This window comes from Labeo rohita, chromosome 25 (assembly GCF_022985175.1).
Source record: "Labeo rohita strain BAU-BD-2019 chromosome 25, IGBB_LRoh.1.0, whole genome shotgun sequence".
Taxonomy (NCBI): domain Eukaryota; kingdom Metazoa; phylum Chordata; class Actinopteri; order Cypriniformes; family Cyprinidae; genus Labeo; species Labeo rohita.
In genome coordinates, this window is record NC_066893.1 from 7,784,839 (window position 1) to 7,803,996 (window position 19,158).

Here is a 19,158-nt window from a genome sequence, read left to right on the forward strand (position 1 = left end):
GTGAGACAAAAAGTCGCAATTACCTTTATCCAGCGTTTATTCTGTGCCGAAAACGAGACTGGATAAATGATGACAGACCCGTGAACTGTCCCTTTAAGCCACCCCCCTCCAACTCTAAACACACACGCACGCACACACACACCTACACAGACTCCCCGAGCTACCTCACGCACGGACGCGTGGACGCTGCAGCGCGTGCAAGAGAGAGAGAGGGAGACAGAGACAGAAGAGAGAGCGCGCGCGCGTTCTAAGCAAAGTGGCAGCACGCGCGAGTGGCGGGAAAAGAATGCCCATCTCGTGACTAATAACGAATGGATTGGCGCGCTTTCCGTTCTTAGAGGTAATACGAGCAGACTGTCATTGTAGTGATGGGTGGCAGCGGCGTGCTCCCTCGCGGGGAGTGTTTTCCCTGTCAGTGCTGCTACCGCTGCTGGAAATGGCGCTGTGATGTTCAACACGGAAGACGCAGTTGAAGCCGATGCCAGGGAGTAGCAGGAGGAAGGAGGAGAGAGAATAAATTGTTATTATTAGTAGTACCTGCGCTTCTGGTGCGGATTTTTGTGTTGCAAAAAAGCGGTCAACAGTACCATGGTGAATTACCAGAAATACATTACTGTAATGCAGCTGGCTCTAGGGGTGACTGCCATCAACAGAGAGCGTAGCCTGCCTCCCAGAAAACATATGTGGTGAGTATTTATATGTATGGATCATGTGTGAGGGGCCGTTCGGCACTGCAGCTTGCTGGGAAGAAACCTGTCCGTTTTACTTCTTAATCAACCATGTGAATGTCTCATTTGAATATTTCAGTCTCATCCTGCCAGCAAAGTTTTATCCTCTGTCATTTCATTCATGATTCACTCTACTACAAGCCCAAGCATGTCCGTCATTCATGTGTATGTCTTTCAAATGAAATAAAAAGTTTAGGACGTGTGTTTCGTTGCATTCATTCGTGTGTGTCCCTGTCATTGTCACTGTGTGTGTTTTTGTTTTTTTGCAAGTTTCTCATTCATTTCCATTCATGATTGTACAGTACTTTCTTCTGTGCTTCTGTAATGACTACTGGATTACACTTTTAGTTGAATAGACGACACAGGCGCTAATTAACTTGTACTGGCTTCTATCTCCGTTTTCATTTGGGATAAGCGTGAATGTCACCTTTACGCTCACGGCGGGTCAGAAGGTTTTTGTTTTTTCACAAGGTCAACGTATACAAATCAATTTCCTCTCCAAAGGTTATTGATTAGAGATTTTTGTTCACCTTTTTCATTAACCTCAAACCTTTGGACCAGTGTGTTTTTTTTTTTCTCCATGTATTTTCATTCTCATACTTACAATATTTCACAGTGTCATCTTCATACTCACGTTTATTACTTTCCAGGCTTGAAATAAACAGGAAATTGTTGCCTTCGGGGCATATTGTGGCGAGGCTCATATTAAACATCATCTTTAGTTTGAGAAATGTTGATTTGGCACTGGGACTGATGGTTTTTCTGGGCTCAGCAGGTTTTTAGGCCTCACACGGGACGAGCTTCACCTCATACTCGGCTGTTGCTATGAGGTTAATAGGGCAAAACGATTCTCTGAGGCTATTGAAATTGCACGCTTTAGAATCAAAGGAAACAGTGCTTGATCAAAAAATAGTCTAATGAAGGAAGACATGCAATTAGCATAACAAACGCTAGGCGTTTGTTGTTGTAATTGCATTGCAAAAAACACTATAAACTGTCAAATGTTGTCCTTAAAGAGCTTTTATAAGAAAAGTTCTGTTTGCAGATGGTCGGCGTGTAATGATTCAACAGCCGTAGGCATTTTGTGCCCCTTGGGGTCAGTAAAGGCTGCTAATTTGAGTGTTGCATTCTGGGTAATTCATTTGTAACTAATTAGGAGCGAGTTGTGAGTACCCAGATTTTTCATCTTGTTTTCATTGTCATTAAAAGTACCTCAGGCTCTCGTAGCAGCCAGTTAGGCTCATTTTGTAAGATTTTCCCCTTAAATGGAGGTCAGCTTGTTTTACTTCTTGTCAGCAGTAACGCAATACTTGACCCTTAAAGGAGAACCACGGTGTTCTGTACTACGAGAGGCCACGTGTGCTACAACATCAGAGCGGCAAATCAACCGAGCGAGCTTACAAACAATTTACTATTGAGATACTTAACACGACAAGGTCTGAATAACTAGAAAACTTGCCAAATCCACATAAATCCAAAGTGATGATGAGGCACCTTAAACCCTGAGAGACGTCCTTGCGATGCAATGTTTGGATGTGGGTGCTCAGCTCGTTTGAGTAACGATTAATTATTCATGGGTTCTGAAACATGACATCGCTGCTGTTTACAGGAACGTCCTCGCCTCACAGCTGTACTAGGATTTGCGGCACATGTAAACAAAAGTGGCATCACAGTAAATTAAAACAAGGACATGACCAGGTCACATTTCACCCTAATATCAAAAGAAAAAAATATGTATTGTATAAATATCTATAATAACATTTACATTTATGCATTTAGGCATTTTTTTTATTTAAAAAGGAAGAAAAGCAAATTGTTAAAGGGTTCACTGAACAAAACTGAAGATATTTTTGATTAAATAAGACCTTCATTTTTTTATATTTTTGATTAAATCCGAGAGCTTTTTTTTAGTCTTAATAGACTGCAATGCAACTGACACATTCAAGGCCCTGAAAGACAGTAAGGACATTGTTAAAACAGTCCATGTGACATCAGTGATTCAAGTAGAAATTGTTAAATTAAGTCATTATTTTTGTTTTTTGTCTGCACAAAAAGTATTCTCGTAGCTAAATAAAATTACGGTTGAACCACTGATGTCACATGGACTATTTTAACAATGTCTTTACTACCTTGCTGGGCCTTGAATGTTTCAGTTGCGTTGCTGTCTATCGAGGGTCTCAGATTGCATCAAAAATATCTTGTGAGTAATTAATGACAGAATTTTAATTATTGTGTCAACCATCCCTTTAAAGAGCCAACATTTGTAATATTTGTGTCTCAGTAGGGATTCTCACTACTGTAATACTTAGTGCCAGTTTTACTAACAGCTTGCGCCAGCCCAAACCGTCTTTGGTGTTAAAATTGTACTGTCAGACGTGCAGTAAAAAATTAGTGCTGAAAAGGCATGGACACAGTTATTTTTGTGCGACTGAATATGCATTTATAGGAGTTTCCCGTTCAGACACAAAATTTATGGGAGGAGAGTATTCAAAATTAATCATGCAACACGTTTCATGTTTGCATTCGTCTTAAACTATTTTGCACTTGAAATGGCTGCAATTATTGTTGCTTGGTTGAGGCATCGCAGAGAACAGAGTGTGTGTGGTAGAAGGGACAGGATTTTTTCCACATGTATACATTTTGTAATGCCAGAAGAACACATTATTCGAACATATCGCTTGCCAAGCCATATTATTTTTAATTTGCTTCAGGAAATAAAAGACGACTTGGAACCCTCAACTAGGAGTCATGCAATACCAGGTCTATCAAAACTTTTATCAAACCTTAATTTTTTTGGCCTCCGGTTCTTTTCAGCATTTATTCTTTATGTACGACTACACTAATTTGTGCTGTGCTTCGTATATTGCGTTGGTCGATATGTAAATGAGATGTTGCGTCTGTGTTCTTAATTTGTGCATTTTTAGTTAATGCACCTGCATATATTTCCCCTCCCATCGGCGCTGTTTTGGAATTGCGCTTTTGCGCTAATTTTCCCTGTTTAGTAAAACTGGCTCTAAAAGGATTATTTCGAAAATGTACGTAAAGGAGAACAACAATTTACAAATAATTTACTCACCCCCTTGTCATCCAAGATGTTCATGTCTTTCTGTCTTTCTGTCTTCAGTCGTAAAGAAATTATGGTTTTTGAGGAAAACATTTCAGGAATTTTCTTCATATAATGGACTTCAATTGTGTCCCCGATTTTGAACTTCCAAAATGTGTTTAAATGCAGCTTCAAATGCTCTAAACGATCCCAACTGAGGAAGAAGGGTCTTATCTAGCAAAACGATCTGCCATTTTTTTCGAAAAAAAAAATGTGTATACTTTTTAAGCACAAAAGCTTGTGTAGCACAAGCTCTGGGATGCACGTTCTTGAATGATTTGTTCATTTTGAACGGATCTTTAATGTGACTCGGCAAGATCGAATCTTCTCAGGGAGTGATTCGTTGAGTCGTGCATGCGCAACATCCTATTAAGTTCTGTACTGGAATTAGTTCACCTGTTTTGAGTCTTCGGGTTTTTCGAGTCGTTCGTTCATCTTATGGGGCTGTCACGTGATGAACAAATGACTCAAACCCGAAAACTTGTCAGATAAGAGGTGAAGTGTAGTTCCGCGTGGCCTTTTGACGTGATTCAGTAGTACGTAGTGTCGTGAACGCGCATCTCAGAGCCTGTACTATACGACTACACAAGCTTTTGTGCTTAAAAAGTATACAAATTTTTATTTTTCAAAAAAAATGACAGATCATTTCGCTAGATAAGACCCTTCTTCCTCGGCTGGGATCGTACAGAGCCATTTGAAGCTGCATTTAAACCGCAATTTGGAAGTTTAAAATCAAGGACACAATTGAAGTCCATCATATGAAGAAAAATCCTGAAATGTTTTTCAAAACCATAATTTCTTTACGACTGAAGACAGAAAGACATGAACATCTTGGATGACAAGGGGGTGAGTAATTTGTTTTTAAATTGTTGTTCTGGAAGTGGACTTCTCCTTTAAGCCATACAAAATGTAGTTAAGTATGCTCATCATTTGAACAGATATTACATCACTTTGCCGTCAGAATGAGAGTCCAAACAGCTGATTGTTTGTAAGAAATAAATTTATCATTAAGACATTTTTAACTTCAACCCATTGCTTTTCACATGAGGAAAGAACAGAGGATGGAGTGTTTGTTTGTTTGTTTTTTTTACTGGAGGAAGCCAGATTATGGTCTTTGAACTCCAGAAGTGATGGTTTAAAGTTAAAACTCCTTAATTATAGATGTGTTTCTTACAAACACACAGCTTTTCATTTCACTACATGTTAATTGTTGGACTAGAGTGGTGTGGATTACTTGTGAATCATTGTGATGCTTTTATCAGCTGGTCGACCTCTAATTCTGACGGCACCCATTCACTGCAGAGCATCCATTGGTGAGCAAGTGATGTAACGCTAAATTTCTCCAAATCTGTTCCGATTAGGAAACAAACTTACTGATATAAAAATTGTAATTAAACTTTATTTGGAGTACTACTTGTGCACAATGCACATTTCTTAATATTAAGCTTAAAATATGTTAAAGTCACTATTGATGAGGATTGTGTGGTCTTTAAATAATATCAGTCTTTAAATGCAAAATTTGGCTTACCTATTGTAACAAATTCTTATTATTGTAAAACAGTTAACTTTTACTTTTATACTTAAATACTGTAATATAATATGATGTTTGTTTGGTTGCTTTCACATTACAGTAATAAGAATGACATTTTTCCCATTAAGATGGGAGCTTAATCTAGTGCAGTATATTAAAATGGTACTGAAAATGAAGCAAAATATAATTCCTTTGATTTTGGGCCGAAATGTACTTGACAGTCATTGATTGTTGGAAGAATCGAGGATATCATATTTTGCATACCTTCATAGTATGAAGGAGCATTGACTGTACTAGAGACTCTGACCAGAGCATGCTTAAGAATTTCTCGTCTTTGAGAGTTGCTACATTCGATTTGTTCCTAGGTGAGCCTCCTGGCCTGTGGTTAAAAATCTGTCCACTTTGACCCAGAAGACTTCAGGATCAATCCAGGAAAAGAGGTAATAGGAAAAACATAGTGGAGATGAGTTCTCATGTGGCCAGTGAAGAGTGCTTAAAATGTTCCCTTGTGAACAGGCAACATACTTCAGTTTTTGCTGTATGTGATATCAAATATGAAACGTATCTAGTAACTGGATCAGTTAACTCTGTGAGACGTGACTGTAATAAACCACATCTCATTTGTCTCAGATCAAAGAAAATGTCGGATGCCTCTACAATCATGAAGACAAACGGTCCATCAGGGCTCTTCATTTCTGGCCACCTTTAGCGTTCATTACCAGTGACTTAACGGAAATGACTTTCCTAAACCCTCAGTATCGACGGAAAAAGAGAAGTTCTGAAAACGATGTCTGTTCCCAGTCCTGGAAACACAGCAGATGGTCTTCTTCCCCCGCAGTTGTACAAACTATTCCAGAGCTTTGCTTTAACCTGGCGTAATAAAATAGGCGGCAGTTGCCCACCCCGAGGCCTCCTTACACGTGTTTTTTAGCATTTACACACTCTTTTAAACGTGAGCCGGGTGCGCGTTTGACTGACGGAAGCAATGGAGTTCAGAAGAAGCGCTTAGGTCACGTTTCATGCTAATCTGTGGGTTTCCTCACACAGTTTCGCCCCTCCTTTCCAATAGTCAAGTAGAGCACTGATTGAGACTCTCTGTAAGTACCTCTCCTCCATCAAGCCAAATAAACGTCTTCGCCTTCCACTTTCATCCTCATCCAGAGTGATTATTTACTTCATTAGCAGTTCACGGTCGTAAACCAAAAGCCTGCTAATAGAAAACCGTCTCTAGTAGAAATATCACGTTCAGCCCAGGCTGAACACACACGACTGCATTTGTTCCTGGCTCTCGCTGTGGTGCCCTCGGGCCATTCTGTGCTGGCCGAATAGAAAATCATGTTAACGTTTGTGATAATGGCAGCAAAGATAATGTTGATGGCAGTCATGGTTGGTAGCGTAGTGGTCAGCTTTGTATATTTGTGTCTGAACCGTTTTACTGACTTGAGGCCCAATGTTAATGTGGATATTGACTTGCTGATCAAGCAGTATCCTTTGCTTCTATATCTAATTGTGCCTGATTGCTTTATGAGGCACATAGGAGGAAGTCAGGAACCATCGGACTACCCATTGTAGGCTTTTGTTTGTGGCTTTAACAGCGTTAAGCATCTTGTTTGGACAGCAAAATTAGTTGGACGTTCAGTAGTATATGGCTGCGTCTGAAAGCTTAGGCCACTGACTTGTTCCTTGCTACCCTAACAGGCAATGACTTTGCAGGCAGCATTTGTGCATGAAGGTACCTGCCAAAACTGACATACTTCTGAGGCAGCACAACACTTTAAAGGAACACTCCACTTTTTTCGAAAACAGGCTCATTTTCCAACTCCCCTAGAGTTAAACAGATGAGTTTTACAGTTTTCGAATCCATTTAATCTCCGGGTCTGACGGTAACACTTTTAGCATAGCTTAGCATCGATTATTTCAATCTGATTAGACCATTAGCATCTCAAAAATTACTAATTAATTGGTAGTTTCGATATTTTTCCTATTTAAAACTTGACTCTTCTGTAGTTACATCGTGTACAAAGATGGATGAAAAATGAGAAGTTGTGATTTTATAGGCTGATATGGTTAGGAACTATAATCTCATTCCGGCGTAATAATCAAGGAACTTTGCTGCTGTACCATGGGTGCAGCAGGCACAATGAAATTACGCAGCCGGCTGCAACTCTGCATCTACACAAACTTAGTGCCAGTCACTTTCAGGCGCTGCGTAATATCATTGCGCCTGCTGCACCCATGGTACGGCAGCAAACTTCCTTGATTATTAGCCTAGAAAATAGCAACTTATCATTTTCCGTCAGTCTTAATACACAATGTAACTACAGAAGCGTTAAGTTTTAAATAGGAAAAATATCATCATTATATATGGTCATTTTTGAGCAGGATGCTATCAGTCTAATCAGATTCAATGATCTATGCTAAGCTATGCTAAAAGTGCTACCGCCAGACCCAGAGATCAGCTGAATGGATTTAAAAACGGTAAGACTCAACTCAACTACAGCTGGTAAAAGTTGTGCGGGTGAATTCTCAATCCCCTGATCTCAAGAGGTGTATTAGTGACTGACACTAGAGGCTGCTGGTCTTTAGCATCCACGTTAGCACGCCCGCCTCCCATGCCAGAAACGGCGGTTCAAATCCCGGTCGAGTGAGTAAGTACAACAGGAGAGGATGCGGTGGTGCCGTGACCCGAATGGGAATGAGGTTTAGGGGGAATGAGTGTAACGGAGGCCAGCTAGCAAGTGCTGTGCAAGTAAATCCTCACTACCCTAATCTCAAGAGGCACATTAGCGAAAGATGCTAGAGCAGGAGTCACCAGACTTGTCCTGGAGGGCCGGTGTCCTGCAGAGTTTAGGTCCAACCCTGATCAACAAGCTAACAAGCTAATCAAGGTCTTACAAGGTATACTTGAAACTTCCAGGCAGGTGTCTTGAGGCAAGTTGGAGCTAAACTGTCCAGGACACAGGTCCTCCAGGACCAATTTAGTGACGCTTGTGCTAGAGGCTGCGGTCTTCAGCTAGTAAGTGCTGTGCAGGTAAAACTCACTACCTAAACTCAAGAGGCACATTAGTGACAGGCACTAGAGTAGGGGACATGCTAAAGACCACAGCCTCTAGCACAGCGGTCACCAGACTTGTTCCTGGAGGGCTCCAACTCCAGAAACGCCAGTTCAAATCCCACTTGAAACAAGTGAGGGGACTAGAACTGGAGGGGTTAGCCAGCTGGTAAGAACTGTGCTGGTAAAACCTCCGGCACAAAGTAAATAAGGGAAGTACAACAGGAGGGGTACATTGGTGCCATGACCTAGATAGAAGTGAGGTTTAGGGGAGTGAGTGTAACGGAGGCCAGTTAGTAAGTGCTGTGCAGGTAAACCTTACTCCCATGATCTCAAGAAGGCACATTATCAACTGACACTGGAGACTATGGTCTTCAGCATCCTCCTTAGCGTGCCCATCTCCCATGACAGAAACACCAGTTTGAATCCACCTCAGAGTGAGTGAGTACAGTGGTTACAATGGTCCCGTGACCAGGATGGGAGCCAGGGTTAGGGAGATGAGTGTAACGGAGGCCGGCTAATAAGTGACACTAGACTAGCGACTGACACTAGAGGCTGAAGCCTTTAGTGTCCTTGTTACTGCACCTGCCTCCCCAGCTGGAAATGTTGGTTTGAGTACCCCTTGGAAAGACTGAAAGGAGTACAACAGGAGGGGCTACACTGGTGCCGTGACGCAGATTGGAGTGAGGTTTAGGGGAGTTAGTGTAATGGAGACCATCTAGTAAGAGCTGTGTAGGTAAACCTTACTCCCATGATCTCAAAAAGGCATCTTTAACATCCCCGTTAGTGCACCATGCCAAAAATGCCAGTTCTAATTCCCCTCAGAATAAGTAAGGGGACTACAAGATGAGAGGTTTCATTGGTGGGGGAGTGGGTGTAACGACGGCCAGCTGGTAAGAGCTGTGCAGGTAAACCTTACTCCCCTGATCACAAGAGGCACTAGCGGGCTGCAGCCTTTAGTGTCCTTGTTAGTGCGTCTGTCTCCCATGGGGGGAAACGCCAGTTCAAATCCTGCTTGGATCGGGTGAGTGGAGTACAACAGAATGGGTACATTGGTGTCGTGACCCGGAAGGGAGTGAGCTTTGGGGGTAAGTGTAACGGAGGCTAGCGGGTAAGAGCTATGTGGATAAAACCTCACTCCCCTGATCTCAAGAGGTGCACTAGCGATAGACACTAGAGGCTGTGCTCTTTAGCTTCCTGATTAGCACGCCCGCCTCTCATGAAGGAATGCTGGTTCAAATCCCACTTAAAGCAAGTGAGGGGAATAGAACCGGAGGGGTTACGTTAGCTCCGTGACCCAGGTGGGAGTGAGGTTTAGGGAGAATGTGTGTAACGGAGGCTAGCTGGTAAGAGATTTGCGGATAAAACCTCACTCCTCTAAACTCAAGAGGTGCACTAGCGATAGACACTAGTGGCTGTGGTCTTTAGCTTCCTGATTAGCACACCTGCCTCTCATGATGGAACGCTGGTTCAAATCTCACTTGAAGCAAGTGAGGGGAATAGAACCGGAGGGGTTACGTTGGTTCCGTGACCCAGGTGGGAGTGACCTCACTCCCCTGATCTCAAGAGGTGCACTAGCATCGGATGTTAGAGGCTGTGGTCTTTAGCATCCTAATTAGTGTGCCCACCTCCCATGTTGGTAAGAGTACAACAGGAGGGGTTAGTTTGGTGCCGTGACCCATGTGGGAGTGAGGTTTGGGGGAGTGGGTGTAACAGAGGCCAGCTAGTAAGTACTGTGCAGGTAAACCTCACTCCTCCGACCTCAAGGAGTATTAGCAACTGATGCTAGAGACTGTGGTGTTTGATGTCTTTGTTAGCGCCCGCCTCCCATGCTTGAAACACTGATTTGAATCCTGCTTGGACCAAGTGAGGGAAGTAGAACCGAGTTACAGTTGGATATCATAGGCAGCAAAGGGTGTCTTCAGAAATTGATCAGATGAAGGTATCTCAGTATAAAGCATGTGACATGATCACTAAATTCAGATATGCTTTGTTGCTTGCTGCAGGCAGCATTTTTTAGCTTTCAGACGCAGCCAATGTCAGCATCATCAGCAGCCAAACACAAACTATTCTCAGTTGCAATTGTCATTTCAAAAATACACTTTAACCTGAAACTTCAGTGTGTTACACTGTTAGCATTGTTAGCATTAATTGTTATCTTCTACACCCAATTCTCTACTTTTATGAACCACTTTCATTGTGGAGAAACAGTGTTACATTTTTTTGTGCTATGTAAATTAGTCATAGCTAGATACCTGAATAATAACACTAGGTTTAATGGGACAATTTGAAGGTAACTCACCCCCTTGAGTATTGGAGTCAAGGTTTGTCCAAAGTATACTTCATTTTTGACGTGAACACTTAGCATATGTGTACAAGTTATGAGTATGCACTGTATGGATGTGCATAAAAACAAAATTATACTTTGGGCTTTAGCCCCTGATGGCAGATGTGGTTACACTTTAAGCTAGATAGTTGCTAGTGTACGTCTATGAATGTGTTATCAGCTAATTAACACTGCCAAAATGTCATTTGCTTGTGAGTCAAGAAAGATTAGCATGTACAGCCAAGGTGTACATATTTCTAAATCACATATTTTAGATGGATTAGAATGCGGTTAGCTTTGCATCCTTGGTCTTATGGTGCACATTGGTGTATCATTTCTGGTTGTAAACACTCCATATATGTGCACACACAACAGAAACGTAGTCCTTGAGCTCATTCCCAGATGATTTAAATCTATCTGAGGTTAACTGAAGGTGAGACCTCACTTGGTTTCCTCAGGCCAACATCAACCTCACTGTGACGCTAATGTCTTTGTCCTCTCGTTAGTCTTCCATTCACTGCCGCGCTCGTTCTACGCTCTAAATTACAATCCAGCGTAGGCGTTTTAAACGCTTCTTCAATTCTTGTTCATTTTATGGTATTCTTCGAAACCAGTAGCTAGCAACAGCCCAGGAGGCTTCCTTAATCTACCACTTAATATGGAAATGAGGTCTGCTATTCATTGGTGCCCCAGTCAGCGCACTGAAACAGAAGATTTGCCGTATTGAATTTCATTTTGCAGGGGTTTCCAACAAATCCTCTTCACAAACATGGTGCGAGCGGTTATAGTACAAGGCATTCAGATTGCCTCTTCTACTGTACAGGGACTGTCTTACATCCTACCACAGCTACTGTAAAGCATGTCCTCCAGGGGTATTATATAACCTCTCCCCAACCCCTGCAAGGTCAGGTTTCTCCTTTTTATCGCAAAGAAGCATTTGCAAGCAAGGTGCACAATGTAAACCGTTAAAGCTTTTTTTGTAAATACCAATATTATGTGCATTTAGTTTACATTAATTTATAGAATGCACTGCAATTTTGTCTTGTACATGATGTTTGATTCATTCAGTGGCATACTTTCCTGTCCTGAAAGATAACTATGGTGAATTACATGATCATATAGGACTTCATTAATAATATATTTATATCCTCTGAATGAAAAATACTTTAGGGTTCAGACAGAGCAGATGTGACACTAATTATTGATGAGTGGAAATTCATTAAATGGCTTAAATATAAAATATGGGAAGTATCATGACTATCATGTCCATGACAATAATTATATTTTGCGTCTTTAGGGTTTGTTGGATTGGTTTTACATACTGTGGTGTGTATTGGTGGTTGCAGGGACATGATTATGAAATATTAACTGATCTTGGCCTTACGTTTTGTGTGAATTAATGTGGGTGATTTGTACTGTTATGGATGAACGACTGTGATTTTTCTCAGTGAATAATGTTATATTTCTGTGTAAATGTGTAATTTCTAAGGCTCTTTTGCCATCAAACTGCATTACAAAAAATCTTCTTTTGTTTCTGGCATAGAGAAAATTACCATTTACCCAAAACTGTAATTCTGTCATGATTTACTCCACCCCATGTCATATCAAACCTGTATGACTTTTTCTGTGGAAATAAATAAATACATATGAAAGTCAATGACAAAAAGCTGATGAAATTTTTCAAAAAAAATTTGTGCTCCACAAAAGAAAGGAAGTGTTGATGGCAGAATTGTCAATTTCTCTTACAAATGTCTTTCTTTTCATTGCTTTTTGTCTTGAAATCTAAAGTATTTCTCTCTTTTCTCTTGTGCTTCAATCTCAGGGTCTTCCCCAAACACGACAAAGACAAATACGGGCCTGCAGTGTAAGCATTTTAAACCCTTTTCACTCCATTTCACTAACGAAACTCCACTGCTCATCGTTTTAATGGAGATTAAACTGACACCACATTCTAACACGCACCGTCTGTCACTTTCTTAGTTACTATCCCAAGATCCACGGTTTCATTCCCAACCCAGAAAGCATCTCTGTGCTGGATGAATCTGAGGGATCGGCGCACGGCAAACCATCCCTGCGCAGAATCAAGGGCCGAATCCACCGCAGCAAGAGCCTGGACAGCATCGACCTGCTGGACTCCAACGTGAGTTAAAGACTGCATCCACTGCAGTAATGCTTCCGTGTGTGGGGGTGGGGAGTGTGTGTGTGTGGCGTGTTTGTGTGTGTATTCAAACGAGATTGCGCGCCTGGATGTTGTGTGTCAGCACTCATTGTGCAAATGTACATGCATTTGAAAAGTGATTCTATGGCTGTGCGTGTGTCGCGTGACTGTTTGTTTATTAAAATGCACATGTACCAGTATGTCTGCATGGCTGCTCAAGGGAATTTCTGCAAGAGCGAACATGACATGCACAATTGTATAAGTCCACTTATTCACAATTATTGCATACATTATTAACAAATACACAGCTGGAGTCAATTCATAAGTCATGGATATAGGAGGATATCTTTTAAAGGGACAGTTCACTTAAAAATGAAAAATTATCATTTTCTTACCACTGTGTTATTGTAGTCTTAATTTGAGCTCTTAATTTTTTCCCTTGATTGTTATTTATTTATTTTTTTTAGCGAGTGTAACTGCTGCTTTTTTGCATACAATGGAAGTGGATGGGGACTGGCGATGTTGAGATCCAAAAAAAAAAACCACGAGGAAAGTAATCAATACAACTCCTGTGTTATATTGCATGTCTTCTGAAGCCATCTGATAGCATTTTGTGCATTAAAAAGCATAGTTATTCATAGAAAGTCTTTGTCATCTGCTATCTACGAATGGGAACGTTATAAAATACTCAAATAATGGCTTATGTTTAGGTTTATTCGTCACACAAAACTATCATATGGCTTCAGAGGACTTGGAATATCATGCACAACTGCTACTTTTTTGGTAGTTTTTTGACATTTTTGGACCTCAACAGCTCCAGTCCCCATCTATGGCTTAAGTTTAGGTTTATTTTTTACACAAAGATATCTTGTGGCTTCAGAGGACTTGAAATATTGTGCACTAGCTGTATGTACTTCTTTTTTGATAGCTTTTTTTACATTTTTGGAGCTCAACAGCCCCAGTCCCCAACCACTTGTATTGTATGGAAAACGTTCTGCGAAACACGTGCATTTGTGGTCCATGAACGTAATCCATACAACGTCTGTATTATATTGCATGTCTTCTGAAGCCATCTGATAGCATTGTATGCATAAAAAAAGTAATAATTTAAGTAATTTACAGACATTCATTGTCATTTGGCGCAATGAAGGAGAACGTTGTCAGAACATTTTCAGCAAATAATGGCTAAAATATAGGTTTATTTTTTACACAAAGATATCTTATGCCTTCAGAGGACTTGAAATATTTTGCACTAGTTGTATGTACTTTTGTTTTTATAGCTTTTTGACATTTTTGGAGCTCAACAGCCCCAGTCCCCATCCACTTACATTGTATGGAAAACGTTCTGCGAAACACCTACATTTGTGGTCCATGAACGTAATCCATATAACTTCTATATTATATTCCATGTCTTCTGAAGCCATCTGATAGCATTGTATACATAAAAAAAAATCAGAAATTTAAGTAGTTATTCACAGAAATTCATTGTCATCTGGCGCAATGAAGGAGAACAATATCAGAACATTTTCAGCCAAAAACGGCTTACGTTTAGGTTTATTTTAAATAATGGTTTATTCCTCACACAAAGCTATTATGTTGTTTCAGAGGACTTAGAATATCATGCTCAAGTTGTATGTACTGTTTTTTTGGTAGTTTTTTTTTTTTTTTGACAGTTTTGAAGCTCAACAACCCCAGTCCCCATCCACTTCCATTGTATGAAAAATGTTCTGCTAAACAGCTACATTTGTGCTTGAAAGTAATCTGTACAACTCCTGTATAATGATGCATGTCTTCTGAAACCATCTGATATTATTGTGTGCATAAAACAGCAAAAACGTTTTTGATTGGGTTTTTGTTTTTGTTTTGACAGTTTTAGAGCTCAACAGAGTGAATAGTCCCCATTCACTCCCATTGTATAGGAAACAGTTCTGCTAAACATGTAGGCCTATTCCATGAAAGTAATCCATACAACTTCTGTATTTTATTGCATGCCTTCTGAATCCGTCTGATAGCATTGTATGCACAAAAAAGACAGTTATTCATAAAAAAAAACGTGTCACGTGGTGCAATTGAAAGGGAACATTGTCAAAACGTTTTCAGCAAATAATGGCTTAAGTTTAAGTTTATTTTCACACAAAGCTATCATATGGCTTCAGAGGACTTGGAAATATAATGCCCAAGCTGTACGTACTACTTTATTGTTAGCCGTCTGATAGCATTATATATGATGAATCTGTCTGATAGAATTATATGCGTAAAAAAGACATAAAAAGAGAACGTTGTCGAAACGTTTTCAGCAAATAATGGCTTAAAGGGGTCATCAGATGCGAAGTTCACTTTTACATGTTGTTTGAACATTAAAGTGTGTTTTCAGTGTATGTACACATCCACCCTATAATAATAAAAATCCATGCAGTGGTTTTTAATTAATCTGTAAAAATAATATCCCCTTTTTCAAATTGAGCCATTCTCAGATGCCTGTCGGTGTGAGACCGCCCTCACGATAGTTAATTGACATGAGCGTCTTACCTCAGACCTGCCTAAATCAGCTGTAACAGTCCAACCTTCATTGTTTCAGGGAGCAGGGATGTAAATTATTGAGCAATTGAGGTGTTGTGTTGCTGGATGTAATAATGAACATAGTGGTCGTCATTTACTCCCAACATCTGAGCCGCTGAAGATGCAGTGAATTACATTTGTTTGTGAAGGGAATGCACCTGCCGATCTACATATATGTGTCTATGTTCACGCGAATCATTCGTGATCCAGCTTAACTTACAGCAGAAGTGAGTATAAGGGTTTTTTATGAATCTTTGTGATCGCCTTTCCTAATAACATGCTAGATAGCAAGTTTAGCCGCTAAACGCAGCTACATGCGGCTAAAGTAAACAGGCTCGTCACTCCACAGAGAGAAGAGAGGGACGGGAGCTCATTAACATTTAAAGCAACCTCAACCAGAACAGGATGACTTTTGCAGAGCTGATTTTGGCAAGGTAAAAAAGGTGTTATTTACACTACCATTGAGAAATTTTAACCAAAGCATGTTATAGACTTTTCAGTAAGACCCTAAAGAATCATATCAACTTGTGGAAAATGAGCATCCGATGACCCCTTTAAGTTTAGATTTATTTTCATACAAAGTTATCATATGGCTTCAGAGGACTTGGAATATCATGCTCAAGTTGTATGTACTACTTTTTTGGTAGTTTTTTGACAGTTTTAGAGCTCAACAGCCCTAGTCCCCATCCACTTACATTGTATGGGAAACATGCAAGCCTGTGTATTCCATTCCATTTTACAGTGTGTCTTCTAAAGCTATCTGATAGCATTGTGTGCATTAAAAAGCAGACATTTAAGCAGTTATTCACAGAAAATCTTTGCCATCTTTGTCATTTTTGGAGCCCAACAGCGTCAGTCCCAATTCACTTCAACTGTATGGGAAACAGTTCTGCTAAACATGTAGGCCTATTCCATAAAAGTAATCCATACAATTTCTCTTTTTCATTGTCTTTGAAACCATCTGATAGCATTGTGTGCATAAAAAAGAAAAAGATTTAAGTATTATACATAGAAAATCTTTGTTCTTCTCATACAAATGAAGATGCTGTCAGAACGTTTTCAGCAAATAACGGCTTATGTTTAGGTTTGTTAATCATACAAAGCTATCATATAGTTTCAGAGGACTTAGAATATCATGCTTAAGTTTTTGACAGTTTTGAAGCTCAACAGCCCAGTCCCCATTTACTTCCATTGTATTGGAAACAGCTCTGCTAAACACCTACATTTCTGTTCCACGAGGTTGATTAAATGATAAAAGAATTGTCATTTTTTGAGTGAACTATTCCTTGCAAGCCGTGTATTTATGCCAACTCTCGTCCAACAAATCTCGAATCTAAAATTCTTTTTAAAATTACATCTCCCACCATGAAAGTTACATGAGTCTGTCATGTTCACCCTGCGCAGACTATCTGAATGCCTCATAGATACTTCATGGGCTCATCCTTAATGCAACACCTTACTGAATCTGATTCCTGCACTGGGATACCCCGGAGTAGGTTTCCGTTTGTATATAAAACACCTGGGATTAGAAGTACGCCAGGATGTCTCACAAATTGCTTCGCCTCCTCAGAGGAAATGCACTCTAACATGATTATTATTCTAATGAGCTTTGAGTGGGACTTCCATGAATAAATTCCAGTTGTTTGAGTCTCTTGCACTTCGCAATTATGGATGAAATTATGTCTTTCTGGTTGAACAGGATTTTTCTAAAGGGAATGTCGGATGTTTTTTCCAGTTCATTATAAAAACGCTTCTTGTGGATACTGTTTAAATAGGGTTGTTTGTACTTGAAACACATTTGTAGTGCAATACATGTGGGAGTTAATGATGAATATCATCTCAGCCTCTCAGATTTGTCAGTAACGTAATGTTACCATGCAATGCCACAATTAGTTAACTCAGATTGTACATTATGTATACACTAGGGACCTATATTGTCCCTAAGAATGTGTTGTTCAGGTAGGCAGCTTGTTAGGTTTTGAAACACAGCCTGGATGTTGATATCACAGCGACACAGAAGCCTCTTGAGCGATTGACAGGCTAAAGGCGGCCGGGTTAGTTCAGTGCCAAGTGACTGAGCAAATGTGCTTTTCGACAAAGCTTCCTCCACAAAGGCTGTCGGCTTTAGTGAAGTGAGTTAGAACCGGTTCATTAAACCCCTTTAAAATGCTGTTGCTCTGCCTGTGCTTAAAATATCTGGCCTCTCCAGAATATCTCAGTGAAATAGGGGGGTATCACCGTCCAGGTCCGTGCTCTTTAATACTGTACATATTTCTCTCTCAACAGAACACACACACACACATACACAGGCTAGAGGAAAGTTGCTGACTGTGCTCGAATGCCAACCGCAGCTGATGAGAGTAACGTTCCGGCACACAGTGAGTGATGATGCCGCAGCAACGCTTGAGTGAAGACCTCTCTACTGCTGCCACTCGCTCTACTGAAAGACAGAACAGAGAAAAACACACAGAGCCACCCACTGCAGAGACAGCAGGGTTAGCCATTGATGCTAATACAGAAAATTCGCTGCCAGAATGCTAAGGTGTAACATGAGTGGTAGTTTAGTGGCCCAAAAACAGTCCACAATGATGCCATACAAAATTCTTACACCTGAATGATTTGAAAAGCACACAATTTGAGTAATTATTCATTGATCACATGGTGCAAGGTGAGTTATGCACAATGACTTGCAGTAATAATACAATTAGAATAATAAGTTACAGTAATAATGATGGTTCCCTTAGCAAGCACAGCTAATGTTAGTGTGTAATAAAAGCATAAAGGGGATAAAATATGTAGATGAAATAGCTCAGATTCTTTAGTCTTGAAAATATTCAATAAGAAATGGTTAAAGATTTTAAAATCTCTTAAATTCCTCAAAAATTCTTAAAATTCTTCAAAAATTTCTTAAACTGTTCTAGTTTTATCTCTTGGATTAGACTTCTTTATTCTTCCCCTATAGCATCTGTACACACTAATGGTATGCGGTCGCCTTTTTTCTCTCTTCAACGTGGGACACGACAGGGCTGTCCCCTGTCCCCCTTACTTTTTAATTTAGCCATAGAACCTTTAGCTATCTGGCTTCGTAGCCACAACAGCTTTGAGGGAATTAAACGCCATGGATTAGCTCACAAACTTTCTCTATATGCCGATGACCTTTTATTATTTATTTCAAACCCCACAACCTCTCTGCCCCCAATTTTGGATATCTTAGACAAATTTAGCAAACTATCTGGCTACAAGATAAATTTACAAAAAAGTGAACTCTTTTTTGTTAATTCTAAAGCTAAAAATCTTCCCCGATCATCCTTACCCTTTAAGATTGCTTCTGACGGTTTCAGATACCTGGGGGTCTTTTTTACAAACTCATACAATACTTTATTTGCAAGAAATTTTCAACTACTTGTGGATAAGTCAAAGTTGGACATGTGTAGATGGGCTTCTCTGCCTCTATCTCTTGTAGGCCGCATTAATTTGGTCAAAATGGTTATTTTGCCTTTTTCAACACTTACCGATTTTCATAAATAAATCATTCTTTAATGGCTTTGATAGTATTTTGCGTTCATTTCTGTGGGGAAATAAACCTGCTCGCCTTAGGAAGTTAGTCTTACAACTCCCTAAGGCTAAGGGACGCCTAGCACTCCCCAATTTCCAGCAATACTATTGGGCCTGCAATATTCATAAGCTTCTTTTTTGGAACA

The 19,158-nt window shown here is 40.1% G+C and overlaps 1 protein-coding gene across 4 annotated transcripts in view; it reads left to right on the top strand.

The window, feature by feature from the left end:
• The window catches only part of tjp1b (tight junction protein 1b), a 170,232-nt gene that overhangs the window by 33,987 nt on the left and 117,087 nt on the right, over positions 1–19,158 (top strand). For 2 of the 4 annotated variants that reach the window (XM_051100262.1, XM_051100263.1), the window contains exons 3-4: positions 12,563–12,604; positions 12,721–12,880. In XM_051100262.1, the coding sequence (XP_050956219.1) occupies positions 12,563–12,604; positions 12,721–12,880 (202 nt within the window). Of the gene's footprint in view, positions 1–171; positions 687–12,562; positions 12,605–12,720; positions 12,881–19,158 lie in introns of those variants that run through there. The other 2 variants (XM_051100264.1, XM_051100268.1) reach the window with 2 other exon arrangements.